The 22,161-nt window shown below is 45.7% G+C and overlaps 1 protein-coding gene across 6 annotated transcripts in view; it reads left to right on the top strand.

Annotated features, from left to right (window-relative positions):
* sybu (syntabulin (syntaxin-interacting)) overlaps window positions 1–22,161 on the top strand; it is a 113,857-nt gene that overhangs the window by 49,005 nt on the left and 42,691 nt on the right. For all 6 annotated transcript variants that reach the window (XM_078398270.1, XM_078398266.1, XM_078398268.1 and 3 more), the window contains one exon: window positions 2,146–2,334. In XM_078398270.1, coding sequence (XP_078254396.1) covers window positions 2,146–2,334 — 189 coding nt within the window. The remainder of the gene's footprint in view (window positions 1–2,145; window positions 2,335–22,161) is intronic.

The raw sequence follows: 22,161 nt of genomic DNA, 5'->3' as shown, positions 1-22,161 counted from the left end.
CTCCTGCACCTATTGTCTATTGTCTATTATAAATTCTAAATTTGAAAATAAAGTCGATAACCTGGGAATAAGTGGGTGTTGGCAACTGCTCCCAACATTTAGAAGTTGTCACTCAAAAAAAAAACTGGGAAGGTAATAGTGTCAGTTGTCATGGAGACGTGTGTGGAAACAATCTAGGCAGAGGTTCCACAGAAGCCCTACCTGTCTTGATAGCTGAATCTCACGCAAATAAAAACTGCTGTCATTTCGACAGATTAAAATCCTGACCCCAAGGTTCAAGAATTTGCAACGGGCAATGGCAGCCATAGAGTGGGTGTTGGTGGTCAAGTCAAGTCAAGTTTATTTGTCACGTACACATACACGATGTGCAATGAAATGAAAATGGCAATGCCTGCGGATTGTGCACAAAAAGGAATTACAGTTACAGCATATAAATAAAGTTAATAAAGTGTATATATAGAGAAGACAAAATTTAGTCCCTGGAGTTATAAAAGTTATAAAAGTCCTGATGGCCTGTGGGAAGAAACTCCGTCTCATCCTCTCTGTTTTCACAGCGTGACAGCGGAGTCGTTTGCCTGACCGTAGCATCTGGAACAGTCTGTTACTGGGGTGGCAGGGGTCCCTCATAATCTTGCTTGCTCTGGATCTGCACCTCCTGATGTATAGGTCCTGCAGGGGGACGAGTGTAGTTCCCATGGTGCGTTCTGCCGAACGCACTACTCTCTGCAGGGCCATCCTGTCCTGGGCAGAGCTGTTCCCAAACCAGACTGTAATGTTGCCGGACAGGATGCTCTCTACAGCCCCAGAGTAGAAGCAATGAAGGATCCTCAGAGACACTCTGAATTTCCTCAGCTGTCTAAGGTGGGAAAGGCGCTGCTTTGCCTTACCCACCAGTGCGGCAATGTGCGTTGCCCACGTCAGATCCTCTGTGATGTGGACTCCCAAGTATTTAAAACTGGATGGCAATGTTGGTGGTATCTGAAACACTCAATAGTAACAGAAATATACCAGGCTGGCCTCTGGGTCGTGGTGCGCCCCGGGTTAACTCCCAGTGGGTTCACTCATTGGGAAAACCACCCTAGTGCCAGACCTGATCCCACCAACCCCATGCCAGGGATCAGATTGAAAATCCAGCTTGACTTTTTTTTTTTAAATGATCAAAAAATACTTTATTCAAGAAATAAATATATACAAAACATGTTCCTTCCAAAACCCCATCCGACATTCTCGGAGGCTATACATACATTCAATACAGATATTCAATACACCAATTACACAAAATTACCCCCCACCCTTACCACTCATGTGGCCCACTGGCGTGGAATCCCTTCCCTTATTTCCTCCACCACACCCTGCCCTCCAAGTCCCGCAGCGGCCTGACCAGATTTAAAAAAAATTAAATCTTGATAATAAAATCCGGCCTGACCTTGAAAGAGAACATTTTTGCTATTGAGGGCGTGCAGCGTAGGTTTACCAGGTTAATTCCCGGAATGGTGGGACTGTCATATGTTGAAAGACTGGAGCGACTAGGCTTGTATACACTGGAATTTAGAAGGATGAGAGGAGATCTTATCGAAACGTATAAGATTATTAAGGGGTTGGACACGTTAGAGGCAGGAAACATGTTCCCAATGTTGGGGGAGTCCAGAACAAGGGGCCACAGTTTAAGAATAAGGGGTAGGCCATTTAGAACTGAGATGAGGAAAAACTTTTTCAGTCAGAGAGTTGTAAATCTGTGGAATTCTCTGCCTCAGAAGGCAGTGGAGGCCAATTCTCTGAATGCATTCAAGAGAGAGCTAGATAGAGCTCTTAAGGATAGCGGAGTCAGGGGGTATGGAGAGAAGGCAGGAACGGGGTACTGATTGAGAATGATCAGCCATGATCACATTGAATGGCGGTGCTGGCTTGAAGGGCCGAATGGCCTCCTCCTGCACCTATTGTCTATTGTCTCTTAACCTTGGGACACGATGGGAAGGCAATAAACCACGGAGTGAACAATTTGAGCACTCTAAATTTTGATGTCACTTCTAGATAAGGGCGAGTTTAAAAACAGTGTTATGATGTCAATTTAGAAAAATGTCTTCCTTTTATCTGCTTGCTACGTTCTTGAATATCACCGTGTTCTTTGTTGGTTTTCTTGAACAGACGATACTGGATGTCCCAGCAGCCAGTCGGTGTCCCCGGTTAAATCCCCTTCAAAGTTGGCCAATATTGTCTTAACGATTCCTACGGTGAATGAAGAAGAGGGCGGAAGGAAAAATAACTCTGGAACTGAGTGGAGCATTCACCACATCAGACAGAAGAGGGACCAGAAGTCATGCCTAGTGCAGCCAGGTAAGGAATTGTTCTTTTAAGTTTACGTATAAAACAAAGCGTATAATTTGTTCGGCGAGAACGTGAAAGTACTTTATATGTTACATGCTGTGGTCTGGATTAGGAGCTGTCTACCTGTGCTTTTTACATGGTCACTTGGCATTATAAATCTAGACTGATATATATTTTTAATTAGTCTGATAAGATTATGGAGTAGTGTAATGGACAAGGTCATAACTTTTTGAATTGTAATTATATATAATGATGATGATAATGTTTGCATAAACTTGACGGATATTTTGGAAGAATAGTTCTTTCTTTCTCGGCAATCTTGTAGCTTGGGTTTATGCCGATCGTTTTATATGTCAGCCTGGCACATTGTTGATTTTTTGGACCAAAGGCATTGTTGACATTTGTGAGGGAATGTCTCTGAACTGGAGTCCGTTTGAAAAGAGTATCTGGGAGAAAGATATGAGAGTGCGGCCTTTGGTCTGTGGACAGGGAGCAAAATGGCGCAACGGTAGAGTTGCTGCCTTACAGCGAATGCAGCGCCGGAGACTCAGGTTCGATCCTGACTACGGGCCCCGTCTGTACGGAGTTTGTACGTTCTCCCCGTGACCTGCGTGGGTTTTCACCGAGATCTTCGGTTTCCTCCCACACTCCAAAGACGTACAGGTATGTAGGTTAATTGGCTGGGCAAATGTAAAAAATTGTCCCTAGTGGGCGTAGGATAGTGTTAGTGTGCGGGGATCGCTGGGCGGCGCGGACCCGGTGGGCCGAAGGGCCTGTTTCTGCGCTGTATCTCAAAATCTAAAAAAAAAATCTAAAAGTGCCAGTGAAAAGAATATAATGATATACTGTGCAGTTAATATAAGAAAATAACTGCAGATGCTGGTACAAATCGAAGGTATTTATTCACAAAATGCTGGAGTAACTCAGCAGGTCAGGCAGCATCTCAGGAGAGAAGGAATGGGTGACGTTTCGGATCGAGACCCTTCTTCAGACTGTTAATATTATGTTGCAGACAGTTGCAGACATTAATATTCTCCTAGTCGCATTTTCACCAATTTTCCAAAACATGGGTAAAAAAGGAGATTATCAAAAACTAGGCCTCAGATTTTCACATTTTCTATTGGACATACTCAAGTCAAGTCAAGTTTATTTGTCACACACACATACAAGATGTGCAGTGAAATGCTAGGCTTAAGCTCAGGGGTGACCGCGCTTTTGCGGTTGCAGCTCCTAGACTGTGGAACAGCATCCCTCTCCCCATCAGAACTGCCCCCTCCATCGACTCCTTTAAGTCCAGGCTCAAAACCTATTTCTACTCCCTGGCGTTTGAGGCTCATTGAGGAGGCGCTGTGAACTGTTTGCGTGCTACTGTATGTTTCATTTTATACTGTATGTTTCATTTTTTTCCTTAGTACCTAATCAGATGTACAGCACTTTGGTCAACGTGGGTTGTTTTTAAATGTGCTATACAAATAAAATTGACTTGACTTGACTTGACCCACAGTCCAGCAATAAGAGCAATAAAAAATAAACAATTTCGCACACAATCACAAACCAACACTGTTAAATGTCCTGAAAGAATGTTAGCCAAGAATGAAAACCATTTATGATAATTGAGACTGAAGTTGGATCATGAATTGTAGATGTTTGTACGAGCAAGTGAAAATAAACGACATCTCATTTTGCCCTCTGGGCCTTTTTGCCTTCTGGACTTCGAAACTGAAATATACAACTCGAGGGAAGTCACATTATCTGTAGCAAAACTGGTTATTTCTGCTGTAGGTCATCTATCTGTGGTCCAGTGTTTCTCTCGATTAGTCCAGCTTGCCACTGGCAATGGCTTTGTCCCTCACCCCTGCCATTAGCAACACAGCAATGAAGCATGATCACCTTCTAACTGTCTCTGTTAAACCAATTGGAAGGATGAGAGGAGATCTTATCGAAACGTATAAGATTATTAAAGGGTTGGACACGTTAGAGGCAGGAAACATGTTCCCAATGTTGGGGGAGTCCAGAACAAGGGGCCACAGTTTAAGAATAAGGGGTAGGCCATTCAGAAGGCAGTGGAGGCCTATTCTCTGAATGCATTCAAGAGAGAGCTGGATAGAGCTCTTAAGGATAGCGGAGTCAGGGGGTATGGGGAGAAGGCAGGAACGGGGTACTGATTGAGAATGATCAGCCATGATCACATTGAATGGCGGTGCTGGCTCGAAGGGCCGAATGGCCTACTCCTGCACCTATTGTCTATTGTCACCCACAGACTGAAGTTGGATCCCAACCTGAACCGTTGCCTATACATGTCCTCCAGGGATGCTGCCTGACCCGCTGAGTTTGAGAACACTTTGCGTTCCACACATTCCCCCCCCCCCCCAGCAATCCTGGCCTTGCCTATGACAGATATTTCCATTGTCCATTCTTCCGATCAAGTTCCGTGCAACCTAAAACAACCACTTTTGATCTACTTTCCCCAGTTATGTAGGTGTCCTGAAGATGCTGATCATTTTCAGAATATTTTTATTTTACTTCAGGTTCCCACCTTTTATTTTAAATTCTGGTGTGATGTAATAAAAGCAAGCATTTCTCTTCTCTTCAAAATGCTTTTGATTAGAAAGGACATGGGTGGAATCACTGTTTCTCAAAGAATGAGCCAGTCTGTTGGCCTTATGCACTCAAGAATGGACACAAATTTAGCAAAGAACATTCACCCACGTGTCTGAGCCAAACACCATCTCCAACCAAATCTGAAATGCTGTCCCTCAACATTAGTCAAATTTTGGAAATGGTCGTGGGGGAGGGTGCTTGGGGTTAATGGAGGTCACTGTGGTACAAAATCAGACCGATGCCTCTTACACTTAAACCTATGCCCTCTAGTTATTGATTTTATTTACCTTGGAAAAAGACTGGGTGCAGGAGTAGGCCAATAGACAATAGGTGCAGGAGTAGGCCATTCGGCTCTTCGAGCCAGCACCATCATTCAATGTGATCATGGCTGATCATTCTCAATCAGTACCCCATTCCTGCCTTCTCCCCATACCCCCTGACTCCACTATCCTTCAGAGCTCTATCCAGCTCTCTCTTGAATGCATCCAGACACTTGGCCTCCACTGCCTTCTGAGGCAGTGAATTCTACAGATTTACAACTCTCTGACTGAAAAAGTTTTTCCTCATCTCCTTTCTAAATGGCCTACCCGTTATTCTTAAACTGTGGCCCCTGGTTCAGGATTTCCCTCGTGATTTTGTATAGCTCTGTGAGATCACCCCCTCATCCTCCTGCGCTCCAAGAAATAAAGTCCTAGCCTGCCCAACCCCTCCCTATTGCTCAGGCCCTCGAGTCCTGGCAACATCCTCGGAATAAAACATCTGTGCAATTGTTTTTCAGTTTAATGGCATATTTCCTAGAGCAGGGTGACCAATACCGAACAGAATAAAAAGAGTGTATCATAGACAGATCATGGTTTCGGTGAGTCCTTCAATCATTGTGCAGTGCTACCCAGCCAAACGCTACCCAGCAGAGCGTTGATTCACTAAACTGCGCTTGGTTCTGAATTCTGCACATTTACAGGCAGAAATCCTGGTGTGCTTGGGGCTTGGTGGGGAGGGGTGAAGGCAACTGCTTCAATAGACAATAGGTGCAGGAGGAGGCCATTTGGCCCTTCGTGCCAGCACCGCCATTCAATGTGATCATGGCTGATCATTCTCAATCAGTACCCCGTTCCTGCCTTCTCCCCATGCCCCCTGACTCCGCTATCCTTAAGAGCTCTATCTAGCTCTCTCTTGAATGCATTCAGAGAATTGGCCTCCATTGCCTTCTGCGGCAGAGAATTCCACAGATTTACAACTCTCTGACTGGAAAAGTTTTTCCTCATCTCAGTTCTAAATGGCCTACCCCTTATTCTTAAACTGTGGCCCCAGGTTCTGGACTCCCCCAACATTGGGACCATGTTTCCTGCCTCTAACATGTCCAACCCCTTAATAATCTTATACGTTTCGATAAGATCTCCTCTCATCCTTCTAAATTCCAGTGTATACAAGCCTAGTCGCTCCAGTCTTTCAACATATGACAGTCCCGCCATTCTGAGAATTAACCTAGTAAACCTACGCTGCACGCACTCAATAGCAAGAATAGCTTCGGAGCATGTTGCAACGCTGGGAATCTGGCAGTCCCGCAGCAGTGTAGTGGTGGCGGCTGGTGATCGAGCCTTCTATCTTAAAGACCATCGGGGCTAACCCTGACCTCTCCATCCATGCTGACTTGAACAATCTGCCCCAACATGCGTCTGAAGTTCCCTCAAACCCTTCTGGTCTTCAGCCAAATCCCTGGAAGACTTTGACTCCGAGACTGAGTGGCGCAGAGCCAGGAACAGATGACGACACCAACGACGGAGAGGCGATCACGGATCCCACAGTGAAACCACCGGGATTTGACCTCCATCGCAAGCGATGGCTAACCCTGAACAGGATCCGCACCCTCCACGCAAGAATAGCCCATCACCTGCACAAGTGGGGGATGGCAGACAGACAGCCCTGCTTGCGACTGCGGATATCCAGACCAGACCATCCCACACATCGTGAATGACGGCTGCTCACTGAGGCTTTTCCCTGGTGGCATCAAGGCCATCCACGCAGCAACTGATGCTGCCCTCGGCCTACAACTATAGGCTGTGCACGCCATACGCAAGAAGAAGAAGGTCTTAAATACTTCCCTGGACTGGGAGAACAATGCATCAAAGATGGTGGGATGTCAGCAACTGCCATTGCATACAACATGGGTTATGGGGAGATGGCAGGAGGATGGCGTTAGGAGATAGAGATAGATCAGCCATGATTGAATGGCGGAGTAGACTTAATGGGCCAAATGACCTAATTCTGCTCCTATCACTTATGACCTTATGAACATAGGAAGGATCTGGGATGTCAGCCAGCGCACTGTTATCTGAATACTAAAACTCTCGTTTGTTTGTTTGTTTGTTTGTTTGTTCCTGAACTACAGCCAAAACGGTGCACGATAGCACGACAACTTTAGGCCCACCTTACTCACCGTCGTCCCTTCGGTGCTAATGGAAGAAGTTTCATTGAATCGGTGTTATATTTTTTAAGTTATTCATATTTTAAAGTTTAAATCTATCTCCTCGGGAGGGAGGGGCGAGGAGGGAGGATAAAGGGGGTTGTGGGGGATGGAGTGGGGGGAAGGGGGAGGCGAAGAGAGGTGAGAGGGAAGGGGGAAGTGGGGGAGGAGAGGGTGCTGCACCAATGCAGGAGAGGTTTGGGCCCAACTTGGTCTAGTAGTTTATAGATGGCCTCCAAGGACATTGCTCACAAAGAATCCAATAGTATGTTGATTGGTGGCGGCAAGCTTACTCTACTCTACTCTTCGGATCGTTCACCTTGTCGTGGTGAAGAGGCTTGCATGCCCCCATGATTCCGAGAGCGATGCCGTCGGAAGCACTAGCTTCTGGTAGGGCCACCCATGGCGGTAAGGTCGAGGACGAGGGTCCAGACCAAGAACGATCCAACGTACAAGACCTCAACGGCGGACCAGGCGGACAAAGTTATCTTGAACTCAACAGCTGTGAAGGCTGCAACAGATCTATCAGCTCCAATCGTCTTGGTTCCCTTGCCATTGGAATTAGTTGATTGATTTGTGAAGGACCGTGTGCTTCTTGGAGCGCAACATCAAGTACACGTTAAACAAACACACGCACAGGCGTCTTCGTTCTGACATGGGAACGATGAACGACAACTAGAAGATTCATAATTCATGTGTTTCTTGCTGTGTCACTAGACTTGTGGGGAAGGTTGGGTCCTTTCGGTTTTAAGGCCAGAATTCCTATTTCCTGCAAGTGTGGTGTTCATACCATAATCATTTGATCGTGTAACATTGAAGGTTGGACTGTGCTCGTCAGTTTTATGTGTGGGAAGGAACTGCAGATGCTGGTTTATACTGAAGGTAAGACACAAAATGCTGGAGTAACTCAGCGGGTCAGGCAGCATCTCTGGAGAAAAGGAATAGGTGACGTTTTGGGTCAGAATTCTGAAGAAGGGTCTCGACCCGAAACGTCACCGGCTTTTCTCCAGAGATGCTGCCTGGCCCGCTGAGTTACTTCTTCATTTTGTGTCTATCTTTCTGTCAACTTTTTGTTACAGCCACAAAAACGAGTGCAAGAAGCTCCTTTCTCTTGAACTAAAAACACAATATGATGGTGTAAGTTATACTCCAGTTCCAAAATTTGGTCTCAGTGGAGTATATTGCACAGCTGCTACTGCTTGACAGGGTTAGCAATAACAACTGAGAACAGAAACAACAACTTGAGATTCACCTATAAGTGTTGCAAGGCATATTTACCATAGTCTGCCTCTTCCTGTGCATTAGTTAGTGCCTTTGATACTATTCGGTTGTAAGACTGCTGTGTGATGATTATTGGACAGGTAAATTGTGCTTCATCAGTGTGTTCAAACATTGTATCTCACACAGTGCTTAGGATGCAGTCCTGGGAATGTAAGTTATAGCTGAATCAGCGTGGTTGTGTGAGTGGGCGGATGCATGGCAGATGCAGTTTAATGTTGATAAGTGTGAGGTTATCCACTTTGGTGGTAAGAATAGGAAGGCAGAGCATTATCTGAATGGTGTCAAGTTAGGAAAAGGGGACGTACAACGAGATCTGGGTGTCCTAGTGCATCAGTCACTGAAAGGAAGCATGCAGGTACAGCAGGCAGTGAAGAAAGCCAATGGAATGTTGGCCTTCATAACAAGAGGAGTTGAGTATAGGAGCAAAGAGGTCTTTCTGCAGTGGTACAGGGCCCTAGTGAGACTGCACCTGGAGTACTGTGTGCAGTTTTGGTCTCCAAATTTGAGGAAGGATATTCTTGCTATTGAGGGTGTGCAGCGTAGGTTTAGAAACATAGAAACATAGAAAATAGGTGCAGGAGTAGGCCGTTCGGCCCTTCGAGCCTGCACCGCCATTCAATATGATCATGGCTGACATTAGCTACCCTCCAGTCCTCAGGAACTACTCCAGAATCTAAAGAGTTTTGAAAAATTATCACTAATGCATCGACTATTTCTGAGGCTACTTCCTTAAGCACTCTGGGATGCAGCCTATCTGGCCCTGATTCGGGTTTACTAGGTTAATTCCCGGAATGGCGGGACTGTCATATGTTGAAAGACTGGAGCGACTAGGCTTGTATACACTGGAATTTAGAAGGATGAGAGGAGATCTTATCGAAACGTATAAGATTATTAAGGGGTTGGACACGTTAGAGGCAGGAAACATGTTCCCAATGTTGGGGGAGTCCAGAACAAGGGGCCACAGTTTAAGAATAAGGGGTAGGCCATTTAGAACTGAGATGAGGAAAAACTTTTTCAGTCAGAGAGTTGTGAATCTGTGGAATTCTCTGCCTCAGAAGGCAGTGGAGGCCAATTCTCTGAATGCATTCAAGAGAGAGCTGGATAGAGCTCTTAAGGATAGCGGAGTCGGGGTATGGGGAGAAGGCAGGAACGGGGTACTGTTTGAGAATGATCAGCCATGATCACATTGAATGGCGGTGCTGGCTCAAAGGGTAGAGTGGCCTCCTCCTGCACCGATTGTCTATTGTCTATTGTCTAAAAGGAGTCATTACACATTGTATAGGAGGATGCATCAATCACAGTGAGTTACTGTGCTGAGAACCTTGTTGCAAATTCAGCAATGAATCATCCCAAGGTTCGATGTGAAGAGGCTGCCTGTGTTGCAGAGTCGTACAGCGTGGAAACAGGCCTTTCGGCCCAACTTGCCCACGCTAACCCATATGCCCCAACGACACCTGCCTGTTTGGCCCAAATCCCTCTAAACCTATCTTATCCATGTACCTGTCCAATTGTGTTTTAAAACGCTGGGATGGTACCTGCCTCAACTACCTCCCCAGGCAGCTCATTCCATCCACCTACCACCCTTACTGTGTTTTTAAAAAAATTGCCTCATGGTCCTATTAAATCTTTCCCCCCTCACTTTAAACCTCTATCCTCTACTTCTTGATTTCCCTACTTTGAGTAAAAGACTGTGCATTTACCCTATCTATTCCTCTCATAGAAACATAGAAAATAGGTGCAGGAGTAGGCCATTCGGCCCTTCGAGCCTGCACCGCCATTCAATATGATCATGGCTGATCATCCAACTCAGTATCCCGTACCTGCCTTCTCTCCATACCCCCTGATCCCTTTACCCACAAGGGTCACATCTAACTCCCTCTTAAATATAGCCAATGAACTGGCCTCAACTACCTTCTGTGGCAGAGAATTCCACAGATTCACCACTCTCTGTGTGAAAAAAAGCTTTCTCATCTCGGTCCTAAAAGACTTCCCCCTTATCCTTAAACTGTGACCCCCTTGTTCTGGACTTCCCCAACATCGGGAACAATCTTCCTGCGTCTAGCCTGTCCAACCCCTTAAGAATTTTGTAAGTTTCTATAAGATCCCCCCTCAATCTTCTAAATTCCAGCGAGTACAAGCCGAGTCTTGATCTTACGCACCTCAATAAGATCACCCTTCATCCTCCTGTGCTCCAAGGAATAAAATCCTAGCCTGCTCAACCTCTCCCTGTAGCCCAGGCCCTCGAGTCCTGGCAACATCCTTGTAAATCTTCTGTGCACCCTTTCCGACTTAACATCTTTCCTACAATAGGATGACCAAAACTGAACACAATACTCTAAACGTGACCTTATCAATATCTTGTGCAACTGGAACATGACCTCCCAACCTCTATTCTCGGTACTCTGACTGATGAAGGCCAATGTGCCAATAACCTTCTTGACCACTTTATCTACCTTGCCACTTCCAGGGAACTATGTACCTGCATTTCCTAGATCCCCCTGCTCCCCAATGCTCCCCAGAGTCCTGCCATTCACCTTGAAGGCCTTGCCCTGGTTAGACTTCCCAAAATGCAATACCCTCGGCACTTCTCTGCATTAACCTCCCACCTGCCCAACCGTTCAAGATCCTGCTGCAATTTTTGACATCCATCTGCAATATCACCCACTTTTGCATCATTGGCAACTTGCTCTCCATGTCATGTACTTTCTCATCTGAATCATTGATTTAGATGACGGACAGCAATGGGCCCAGCACAGAAACCACTGGTCACAGGCCTTCAATCCGAAAAGCAACTTTCCATCATCATTGCTTCTTTCCATGAAACCAATATTTATTTTTCCTCCAGCTTCCCACAATGTCCTTAGATGTATCTGATCAGACCAGGAGATCTGTCTACCGTCATATGCTATAGGTCCTTCAGCACCTTCTCAAATGTAATACTGACTGACCTCAAAGCACTTCCATTGACTGCCTCGGGTTCTCTGGTCCTCATGTATTTCTCCACGGTAAAAACAGACAAATACTCGTTGGGGTAATACTCGTTGGGGACCGTGCCCATTTCCTGTTGCTCCACACAGAGCTGACTGCTTTGATTCGTGAGGGGCCCCATTCTTTCTCTGGTTTCACTTTTTCCGCTCATGCGCTTATAAAATCTCTTGGGGTTATTCTTAATGCTATCTGCCAGAGCTATCCCCTATCCCCTTCTTGTTCTGCTGATTTACTTTTTTTAGTGGGCTACTCAGTATCTGAAACTCTTACAGGGATATACTTGATCCCAGCTGCCTGTACTCGCCTATAGCTTCCTCTTATTCTTGACCAGAGCCTCAATTTCTCTCGTCATCCAAGTTTTCTTGCACCCACCTGCCCTGCACCCACCTGCCCTGCACCCACCTGCCTTGCACCCACCTGCCTTGCACCCACCTGCCTTGCACCCACCTGCCCTGCACCCACCTTCCCTGCACCCACCTTCCCTGCACCAACCTTCCCTGCACCCACCTTCCCTGCACCCACCTGCCCTGCACCCACCTGCCCTGCACCCACCTGCCCTGCACCCACCTGCCCTGCACCCACCTGCCCTGCACCCACCTGCCTTGCCCTTCACTCTAACAGGATCATGCATGTCCTGTACTTTTGTCAGCACACTTTTTTTAAAATCCCACTTTCTGGACATTCCTTTCCCTTCAAACAACCCGCTCCAACCAAACCTCAGCAAGTTCCTGTTTAATTTCTTCGAAGTTGGCCTTGCCCCATTTCAGAATTTTGACTCGTGGGCCCACACCCCGTCTCTATCCGTAACCATCTTAAACGTAAGAGAATAATGGTTGCTAGTTCCAAAAGGCTCGTCCACCAACACATCATCCATTTGCGGCTCCCAATTTGCTTCGGAAGGGTTCAGGCAGGTGTTGCATTTGCTGAGCTCTGAGATGCAGGACTCGGAGCAGCACCAGTGCAGTGTGAATGATCTCCTCGGATTCTGCGATCTCCCTTGCCAACTGCTGGCAGATGCGATAGAAGTTGTTTCACTGCCTCAATGCTTGGCTGCACATTCCTCCCCTGTCGAAAAATTCCTCGGTGGTAACAAACCCAATGGGGTGTTGCTGGTCACTGAGTTTGTACAACGGAAATTCCACCTAAGTTTGACAGAAGTATGATTTTTATTTTGGAATCATCTTAAAATGTTCAAAGCTTTGTTTGATTGTCAGTGGATTTGAATTGTTAGGAGTAGGAATATTTTGCTTTTGCTTTACCAATAAAGTTCACTTCTTCCCAAGCCTGGCGTTTAATAAGGTGGCTGCACAGTACAGAGTTGTTGTGGCAGCAGCCTCTATTTTTAAATAAAAATAAATGTGTCCATAAAGGTTTCTCTCCCTACACAACTCCTATACTGGATCTTGCTATAAGATTATTAAGGGGTTGGACACGTTAGAGGCAGGAAACATGTTCCCAATGTTGGGGGAGTCCAGAACAAGGGGCCACAGTTTAAGAATAAGGGGTAGGCCATTTAGAACAGAGATGAGGAAAAACCTGTACACAATACTCCAGATGTGGTCTCACCAGGGCCCTGTACAACTGCAGAAGAACCTCTTTACTCCTATACTTAAATCCTCTTGTTATGAAGCGTTGTGGGGATGTAGGAGAAGTCATGGTCACCAGAATGACAACTGAGCCTTGATACAGCAGGGATCTTCCTCCTCAGTATTGGCTTGTCGAGGGTTACTGCAGTCTGTTGCCATTCATGGACAAAAGCTGTTTATCAGCTGATTTCCCTCGGGAGCTGGCGACCTTTTTCCGATAGGCCCATTTCTCCCCCTTTGTTTTCTGTTGTCATGGCGAACCGTATGGTTAAAATATTAAAGAGCTTTTCTCTGAACAACATCAAAGTAGTGTGTATTAGCTGGACGGAAAAGACCAGAGAGGGACCTTGCCCAGTTTCAGTGTCATTATGATGGTCGGGAAACGATGGCTGGTAAAATAAAGAAGTTTAAATGTAATTTGCCGCATTTAGTTTTCTAAATCTATCTGAATTTAAGTAAAGGATACGCCGTTTGGGTTTTTACTCATTATTCAACTTGTTTATTTCGTAGTGAAATGGCCATTTAAAAATCTGGTCCGTTTTTAAAAGCAGCAGGAAAAAGACAAAGGGCAACGATATTTAATCCATGAACAGTGAAGGAATGGTGCTTGTCACTGACCGTGAAACATGTCCAAAATGCTTCAGTGTGCTGCCCATTTCACTGCCTGATAAGAGCTTCTCTTGTGCAGTAGTCCAGCAACAGTGATGTCATCTAGCTGGATAAGCAGCCAATCACGTTAAAAAAAACCTTCTCACAGGCAGCAGGCAATAAAGTAGAAAATACAGTCTATTTAACTCCCATTTTAAATACTTAACAGCTAAATAAAGATTGTGCTAAATAAAGATTATTCATAAGAAAGGGGTAAAATCTGAAATGTCATTATTAAAAAAAAACTCATGAAAATGTTTATTTTGATGATACTTTAAACAGGTCGGAAGTTTCCGACTTTCCTACCTACTGTTTAGCTGATTTGTTAGTTTTGCTGGAGAGAGGGTTGCCTTGTACACACTATGGAGAAGCAGTTCATAGTGTGGATTATGCAGTCTGACAGTGTAGTCCAGAACAAGGGGCCACAGTTTAAGAATAAGGGGTAGGCCATTTAGAACTGAGATGAGGAAAAACTTTTTCAGTCAGAGAGTTGTGAATCTGTGGAATTCTCTGCCTCAGAAGGCAGTGGAGGCCAATTATCTGAATGCATTCAAGAGAGAGCTAGATAGAGCTCTTAAGGATAGCGGAGTCAGGGGGTATGGGGAGAAGGCAGGAACGGGGTACTGATTGAGAATGATCCGCCATGATCACATTGAATGGCGGTGCTGGCTCGAAGGGCCGAATGGCCTGCTCCTGCTCCTGCACCTATTGTCTATTAATGCCCCCTTGTCACAAATTAGAGAACATTGTGAATTTCAATTGCTTGAAGTGGTCATGTCTATAAGGTATTTAACTATTTTTAAAAAAATAATAGAAGAAGACGTTCATGTAATTTTATTCATGATAATATAATGCTAAACCAATGAAATGATGTGTCTTCATGAATTAATGCCACTGAATCCAGTTCTTGCATTTACCTTTAGTTGCAAACAAATATTTTTTTTTACCAACGTCATTCTTTGCATAACAGTGACTAATCAGAGTATTACATTACACCAGAGAGCAGAGGTTTGAGTTGAGTAAGCTTGCTCATTTCCCTCTTTCATAGTCTGCTCGAACCTTTGAAAGAATCGTGACTTCATCCTTCCTAAGATTGAATATTATTAGAGTCATAAGAATCATAGATCCACTGAATCTACACCATGTTGGACTGCCGTATGTTGAAAGACTGGAGCGACTAGGCTTTGTATACTCTGGAATTTAGAAGGATGAGAGGGGATCTTATTGAAACATATAAGATTATTAAGGGATTGGACACGCTAGAGGCAGGAAACATGTTCCCGATGTTGGGGGAGTCCCGAACCAGGGGCCACAGTTTAAGAATAAGGGGTAGGCCATTTAGAACGGAGATGAGGAAAAACTTTTTCACTCAAAGTTGTGAAACTGTGGAACTCTCTGCCTCAGAAGGCAGTGGCCAATTTCCCTGGATGCTTTCAAGAGAGAGTTAGATAGAGCTCTTAATGATAGCGGAGTCAAGGGATATGGGGAGAAGGCAGGAACGGGGTACTGATTGTGGATGATCAGCCATGATCACGGTGAATGGCGGTGCTGGCTCAAAAGGCCGAAATCAAAAAATACTTTGTTCCAGAAATATATACTTACTTTTGCTTTTCAAAACTCCATCCGACATTCCCGGAGTTTATACATTCAATACAGATACAGAATCCCTTCTCTTATTTGGAGGGGCGTCTCCACCACACCCTGCCCCCCACGTCCAGCAGCGGAAGGACCCTAGACTGTGGTCCTCCCCCACAATGGATGGGATAGACAATAGACAATAGGTGCAGGAGTGCAGGAGTAGGCCATTCAGCCCTTCGAGCCAGCACCGCCATTCAATGTGATCATGGCTGATCATTCTCAATCAGTACCCCGTTCCTGCCTTCTCCCCATACCCCCTGACTCCGCTATCCTTAAGAGCTCTATCTAGCTCTCTCTTGAATGCATTCAGAGAATTGGCCTCCACAGCCTTCTGAGGCAGAGAATTCCACAGATTCACAACTCTCTGACTGAAAAAGTTTTTCCTCATCTCAGTTCTAAATGGCCCACCCCTTATTCTTAAACTGTGGCCCCCTTGTTCTGGACTCCCCCAACATTGGGAACATGTTTCCTGCCTCTAACGTGTCCAACCCCTTAATAATCTTATACGTTTCGATAAGATCTCCTCTCATCCTTCTTTCAACATATGAAAGTCCCGCCATTCCGGGAATTAACCTAGTAAACCTACGCTGCACGCCCTCAATAGCAAGAATATCCTTCCTCAAATTTGGAGACTAAAACTGCACACAGTACTCCAGGTGCGGTCTCATATTGAATGGCGGTGCTGGCTCAAAGGGCCAAATGGCCTACTCCTGCACCTATTTTTCTATGTTTCTAAGGCAGCAACTCTACTGCTGCGCCACCGTGCCGCCCCATTTTGTACGGAGGGATATGTTTGCATTTTAGTGTGTGCAAAAAGGTTCAAATATATGAATCCTGAGAGGAGTGGCTGCATTCTGGGAAGAAACCACGTGGGTCTGTTGTCTCTGAAGCTGAGTTATTCCCCCCCGCCCCCATCTATTATGAAGTCCTTTAATTTTGCAGGCACCCATGTAATCTTACTTGCCCAGCACAGAATTATTTTTCTTAATGTGCAGCCAAAGTCTTGGCAACCCTGCCTTTGATCTGTGGCAGAGTGATGGCCCTCTGATTTAAGTGCATACAAAGACGTTATTCAACTAGCTATTTATAGGATTTAATTGCAAGACACGCAGAATATCGTGCTCATACAATGGAAATTTATTGTGGAGGGGAATTTATTATAGAGAGAAACTGAGTGTGACATTTGCGACCTGCTTTTGTGTAATAAATCACAATATATGCATTGCAGCCGGCTATCTGAAATCATCAGGGGTAACATCCCCAGTAAAGAGAAAATTGCTGCAGTTAATAGACAATAGGTGCAGGAGGAGGCCATTCGGCCCTTCGAGCCAGCACCGCCATTCAATGTGATCATGGCTGATCATTCTCAATCAGTACCCCGTTCCTGCCTTCTCCCCATACCTCCTGACTCCGCTATCCTTAAGAGCTCTAACTAGCCCTCTCTTGAGTGCGGCACGGTGGCGCAGCGGTAAGGTTGCTGCCTTACAGCGCCAGTAAACCCTGGTTCGATCCTGACCACGGGTCCTGTCTGTACGGAGTTTTTGTACGTTCTCCCTGTGACCTGCGTGGGTTTTCTCCGAGATCTTCGATTTCCTCCCACACGCCAAAGACGTACAAGCTTGTAGGTTAATTGGCTTGGTGTTTGTGCAAAAAATTGTCCCTGGCGTGTGTAGGGTGGTCTTAATGTGCAGGGATCGCTGGTCGGCGCGGACTCGGTGTGCCGAAGAGTGTGTTAACACGCTATATCACTAAACTAAACTAAACTATATCTGTATTAGATTGTTACCTTCCCCATGGTTTTTCTCATTTTCATATTCTGATTGTGGAATCAAGAGATCATAAAGCAAATGTTAAACAGTTGGGTCGGTTGGCTGAATGTCACAACAGGCTCAAGTTGCACTTTATAAATGGGGATTCTGTCCTATAATTGTTCGTAGCATTTACGATGAAATATATTGTATCTGTTCCTCTGCTGAGGATGTGTTGCCTTTGCAGTTGTACTTCGAGCGTGAGGCACTAAACACTAACCTGTATCTTTGAAATGTCTTTAGATTTGAACTGTATACAGTCTAGGTATTTATTCACAAAATGCTGGAGTAACTCAGCAGGTCAGGCAGCATCTCAGGAGAGAAGGAATGGGTGACGTTTCGGGTCGAGACCCTTCCTTCTTCAGACTGATGTCAGGGGGGCGGGACAAAGGAAGCATATAGGTGGAGACAGGAAGACAGTGGGAGATCTGGGAAGGGCGAGGGGAAGAGAGGGGCAGAGGAACTATCTAAAGTTGGAGAAGTCAATGTTCATACCGCTGGGCTGCAAGCTGTCCAGGCGAAATATGAGGTGCTTTTCCTCCAATTTTCGGTGGGCCTCACTATGGCACTGGAGGAGGCCCGTGACAGAAAGGTCAGACTGGGAATGGGAGGGGGAGTTGAAGTGCTCAGCCACCGGGAGATCAGGTTGGTTAAGGCTTGCAGCCCAGCGGTATGAACATTGACTTCTCCAACTTTAGATAGTTCCTCTGTCCCTCTCTTCCCCTCCCCCTTCCCAGATCTCCCACTGTCTTCCTGTCTCCACCTATACCCTTCCTTTGTCCCACCCCCCCTGACATCAGTCTGAAGAAGGGTCTCGACCCGAAACGTCACCCATTCCTTCTCTCCAGAGATGCTGCCTGACCTGCTGAGTTACTCCAGCATTTTGTGAAATAAATACCTTCGATTTGTACCAGCATCTGCAGTGATTTTCTTACACTTAATATACAATCTATGTGAGGGAAAATAGGTAATGTATTTACCTAGAGCATTTCTTAGACGATTTGGCATTATAAACCAATTAGATACATGGAGAATATATCAGACAAACACAAAATGCTGGAGTAACTTCAGAAGAAGGGTCTCGACCCGAAACGTCACCCATACCTTCTCTCCTGAGCAGAGGTGCTGCCTGCCCCGCTGAGTTACTCCAGCATGCATCCATCTTGAGAGTATATCAGGGTTGGGGCAGGCAAGTTCCAGTGAGGAAAATAGATAAGAATGGCCAGGGTGGGGGACCATGGTTGTCTAAAGAGGTTGTAAATCTGGTCAAATAAATAAAGAAAGTGTATGAAAGGTGAAATCAGATGGGGGCCTTTGAGCAATATAAAGCAGGTTAGAAACAACTCAGGTGGACAATTAGAGGGTGAAAAGGGGCCCGTGAATTGTCATTAGTGAGTCGGATTAAAGAGAATCCCAAGGTGCTTTATGCATGCATTAAAAACGAGGAGAAGGTCGGACTGCTCAAGGGTAAAGGAGGAGATTTATGCTTGGAGTCAGAAGTTGTAGGCACAGTATTATATTAGTACTTTGCACCTGTATTTGCCAAGGAGAAGGACGCACGTGGAGGGCTTTGAGAACAGTGTGGGAACTATTCGTGTAGGAAAAAGATCTGCAGAACTGCTGGTTTAAATCGAAGGTGGATGCAAAATGCTGGAATTACTCCGCTGAGTTACTGCAGCATTTTGTGTCTACCTGGGAACTATTAGTCAATAGACAATAGACAATAGGTGCAGGAGGAGGCCATTCGGCCCTTTGAACCAGCACCGCCATTCAATGTGATCATAGCTGATCATTCTCAATCAGTACCCCATTCCTGCCTTCTCCCCATACCCCCTGACTCCACTATCCCTAAGAGCTCTATCTAGCAATCTCTTGAATGCATTCAGAGAATTGGCCTCCACTGCCTTCTGAGGCAGAGAATTCAGCAGATTCACAACTCTCTGACTGAAAAGGTGGGGGGGTATGTGGGCTCTTAAACAGCATTAAGGTGGATAAATCCGCAGGGACTAATGGGATCTAAACCATGTTATTGAGAAAGACAAGAGGGGAATGCACGGGCCTCGATGGAGCCCTTTGTATCTTCTGGAGAGTAGCTAATGTTGTCCCTTTGTTTAAGAAGGGAAGCAGAGATAATCCAGTAAATCACTTCAGTGGTGGGAAGTTCGCCACCGATTTTTCAAGCACCCTTGGTTGCCGCGCCTTGCTGGGCCGACAGAGGTCACGGCCTGGGGGCCGGGGGAGGGGGGAGACCCGCCTGTGAAGTTGGCGATCGGATGGACTTCCAGAGCCCCGGCCGCAGGGGGCAAATTCGACCCACTGATCGGCCACGAAAGTCCCGAAGAGGTCGAGATCAGCCGTCTCACCCGGCCTAGGCCTGGGGGCGGGGGGGAATACCAACTGCATTATTGTACTTTTATCCAGATTCATGGAGGTGCCAAACCACTGATTGCCAGAAAATTCTCCTGAATAGGATTTACTTCCATTTGGAAGAGAAAGGGCTAATAGACAATAGATGCAGGAGGAGGCCATTCAGCCCTTCGAGCCAGCACCACCATTCAATGTGATCATGGCTGATCATTCTCAATCAGTACCCCGTTCCTGCCTTCTCCCCATACCCCCTGACTCCGCTATCCTTAAGAGCTCTATCTAACTCTCTCTTGAATGCATTCAGAGAATTGGCCTCCAGTGCCTTCTGAGGCAGAGAATTCCACAGATTCACAACTCTCTGACTGAAAAAGTTTTTCCTCATCTCAGTTCTAAATGGCCTACCCCTTATTCTTAAACTGTGGCCCCTTGTTCTGGACTTCCCCCAACATTGGGAACATGTTTCCTGCCTCTAACGTGTCCAACCCCTTAATAATCTTATACGTTTCGATAAGATCTCCTCTCACACGTCATAATTCCAGTGTATACAAGCCTAGTCGCTCCAGTCTTTCAACATATGAGAGTCCCGCCATTCCGGGAATTAACCTAGTAAACCTACGCTGCACGCCCTCAGCGTTAGGGACCATCGGCATTGGAATGAATTTTATGGAGAATTGACAAAGATGGTCAATGAGGGCAGTGCAGTGGATTCGAGTAAGGAATTTGATAAAATCTCTCGTGGTAAAAGACTAAGAGGCATGGGATCCATTGTGATTTATTTTACTAGGTTAATTCCCGGAATGGCGGGACTGTCATATGTTGAACGACTGGAGCGACTAGGCTTGTATACACTGGAATTTAGAAGGATGAGAGGAGATCTTATCGAAACGTATAAGATTATTAAGGGGTTGAACACGTTAGAGGCAGGAAACATGTTCCCAATGTTGGGGGAGTCCAGAACCAGGGGCCACAGTTTAAGATTAAGGGGTAGGCCATTTAGAACGGAGATGAGGGAAAACATTTTCAGTCAGAGAGTTGTAAATCTGTGGAATTCTCTGCCTCAGAAGGCAGTGGAGGCCAATTCTCTGAATGCATTCAAGAGAGAGCTAGATAGAGGTCTTAAGGATAGCGGAGTCAGGGGGTATGGGGAGAAGGCAGGAACGGGGTACTGAGCTGAATGATCAGCCATGATCACATTGAATGGCGGTGCTGGCTCGAAGGGCCGAATGGCCTCCTCCTGCACCTATTGTCTATTGTCTATTTTCTCGTGTCTTGCCTGCGCCTCCATCTTTTACCTTTTCGATACCAGCTCCAGTTCAGACTTCTCTAACTTCAAATAGCCCTTGCTTTCCCTCTCTCTCTCTCCACCCCCTCCCCCTTCCCAGTTCTCCCAGCAGTCTTACTGTTTCCGACTACATCCTATCTGTGTCCCACCCACTCCCCTGACATCAGTCTGAAGAAGGGTCTCGACCCGAAACGTCACCCATTCCTTCTCTCCAGCGATGCTGCCTGACCTGCTGAGTTACTCCAGCATTTTGTGTCTCCCTTCGATTTAAACCATCATCTGCACTACTTTCCTACACCCTCCGCCAGCAATCTGTTTTTTTCTCCTCAACTAATTCAAAGAATTTCAACATACCAGAAAGACAAACGTCCTCATGATGCACCATTGCATACAGTTGAGTTTGGTGAAAGTTACATTTAATATGCATTAAAGAACAGCAGGTACAGTTTTACAGCTACATTATTGAGTAATTGTAATAATTTATTTACAATAGCAGTAATAGCCTGATATATTTAATTCTTTAACATCAAGGGCTGCTAGATTTCTTTCCATAACGCCAACTTTGTTTTAAACATGAATCAATTTTTACCAAGAAAAATCAATTTGTAAAACAGTTGTCAACTCTCAAAAACGCAAGTTTAGTACATGAACTTCTGATTTAACTGCATGGAAATATAATTAGAAACATGGAAACATAGAAAATAGGTGCAGGAGTAGGCCATTCGGCCCTTCGAGCCTGCACCGCCATTCAATATGATCATGGCTGATCATCCAACTCAGTATCCCGTACCTGCCTTCTCTCCATACCCCCTGATCCCTTTAGCCACAAGGGCCACATCTAACTCCCTCTTAAATATAGCCAATGAACTGGCCTCAACTACCTTCTGTAGCAGAGAATTCCACAGATTCACCACTCTGTGTGAAAAACAACTTTCTCATCTCGGTCCTAAAAGATTTCCCCCTTATCCTTAAACTGTGACCTCTTGTTCTGGACTTCCCCAACATCGGGAACAATCTTCCTGCATCTAGCCTGTCCAACCCCTTAAGAATTTTGTAAGTTTCTATAAGATCCTCCCTCAATCTTCTAAATTCCAGCGAGTACAAGCCGAGTCTATCCAGTCTTTCTTCATATGAAAGTCCTGCCATCCCAGGAATCAATCTGGTGAACCTTCT

The sequence above is a fragment of the Rhinoraja longicauda genome, chromosome 4, assembly GCF_053455715.1.
Source record: "Rhinoraja longicauda isolate Sanriku21f chromosome 4, sRhiLon1.1, whole genome shotgun sequence".
In the NCBI taxonomy this organism is placed as follows: domain Eukaryota; kingdom Metazoa; phylum Chordata; class Chondrichthyes; order Rajiformes; family Arhynchobatidae; genus Rhinoraja; species Rhinoraja longicauda.
This window is presented reverse-complemented; position numbering and strand designations above follow the sequence as displayed.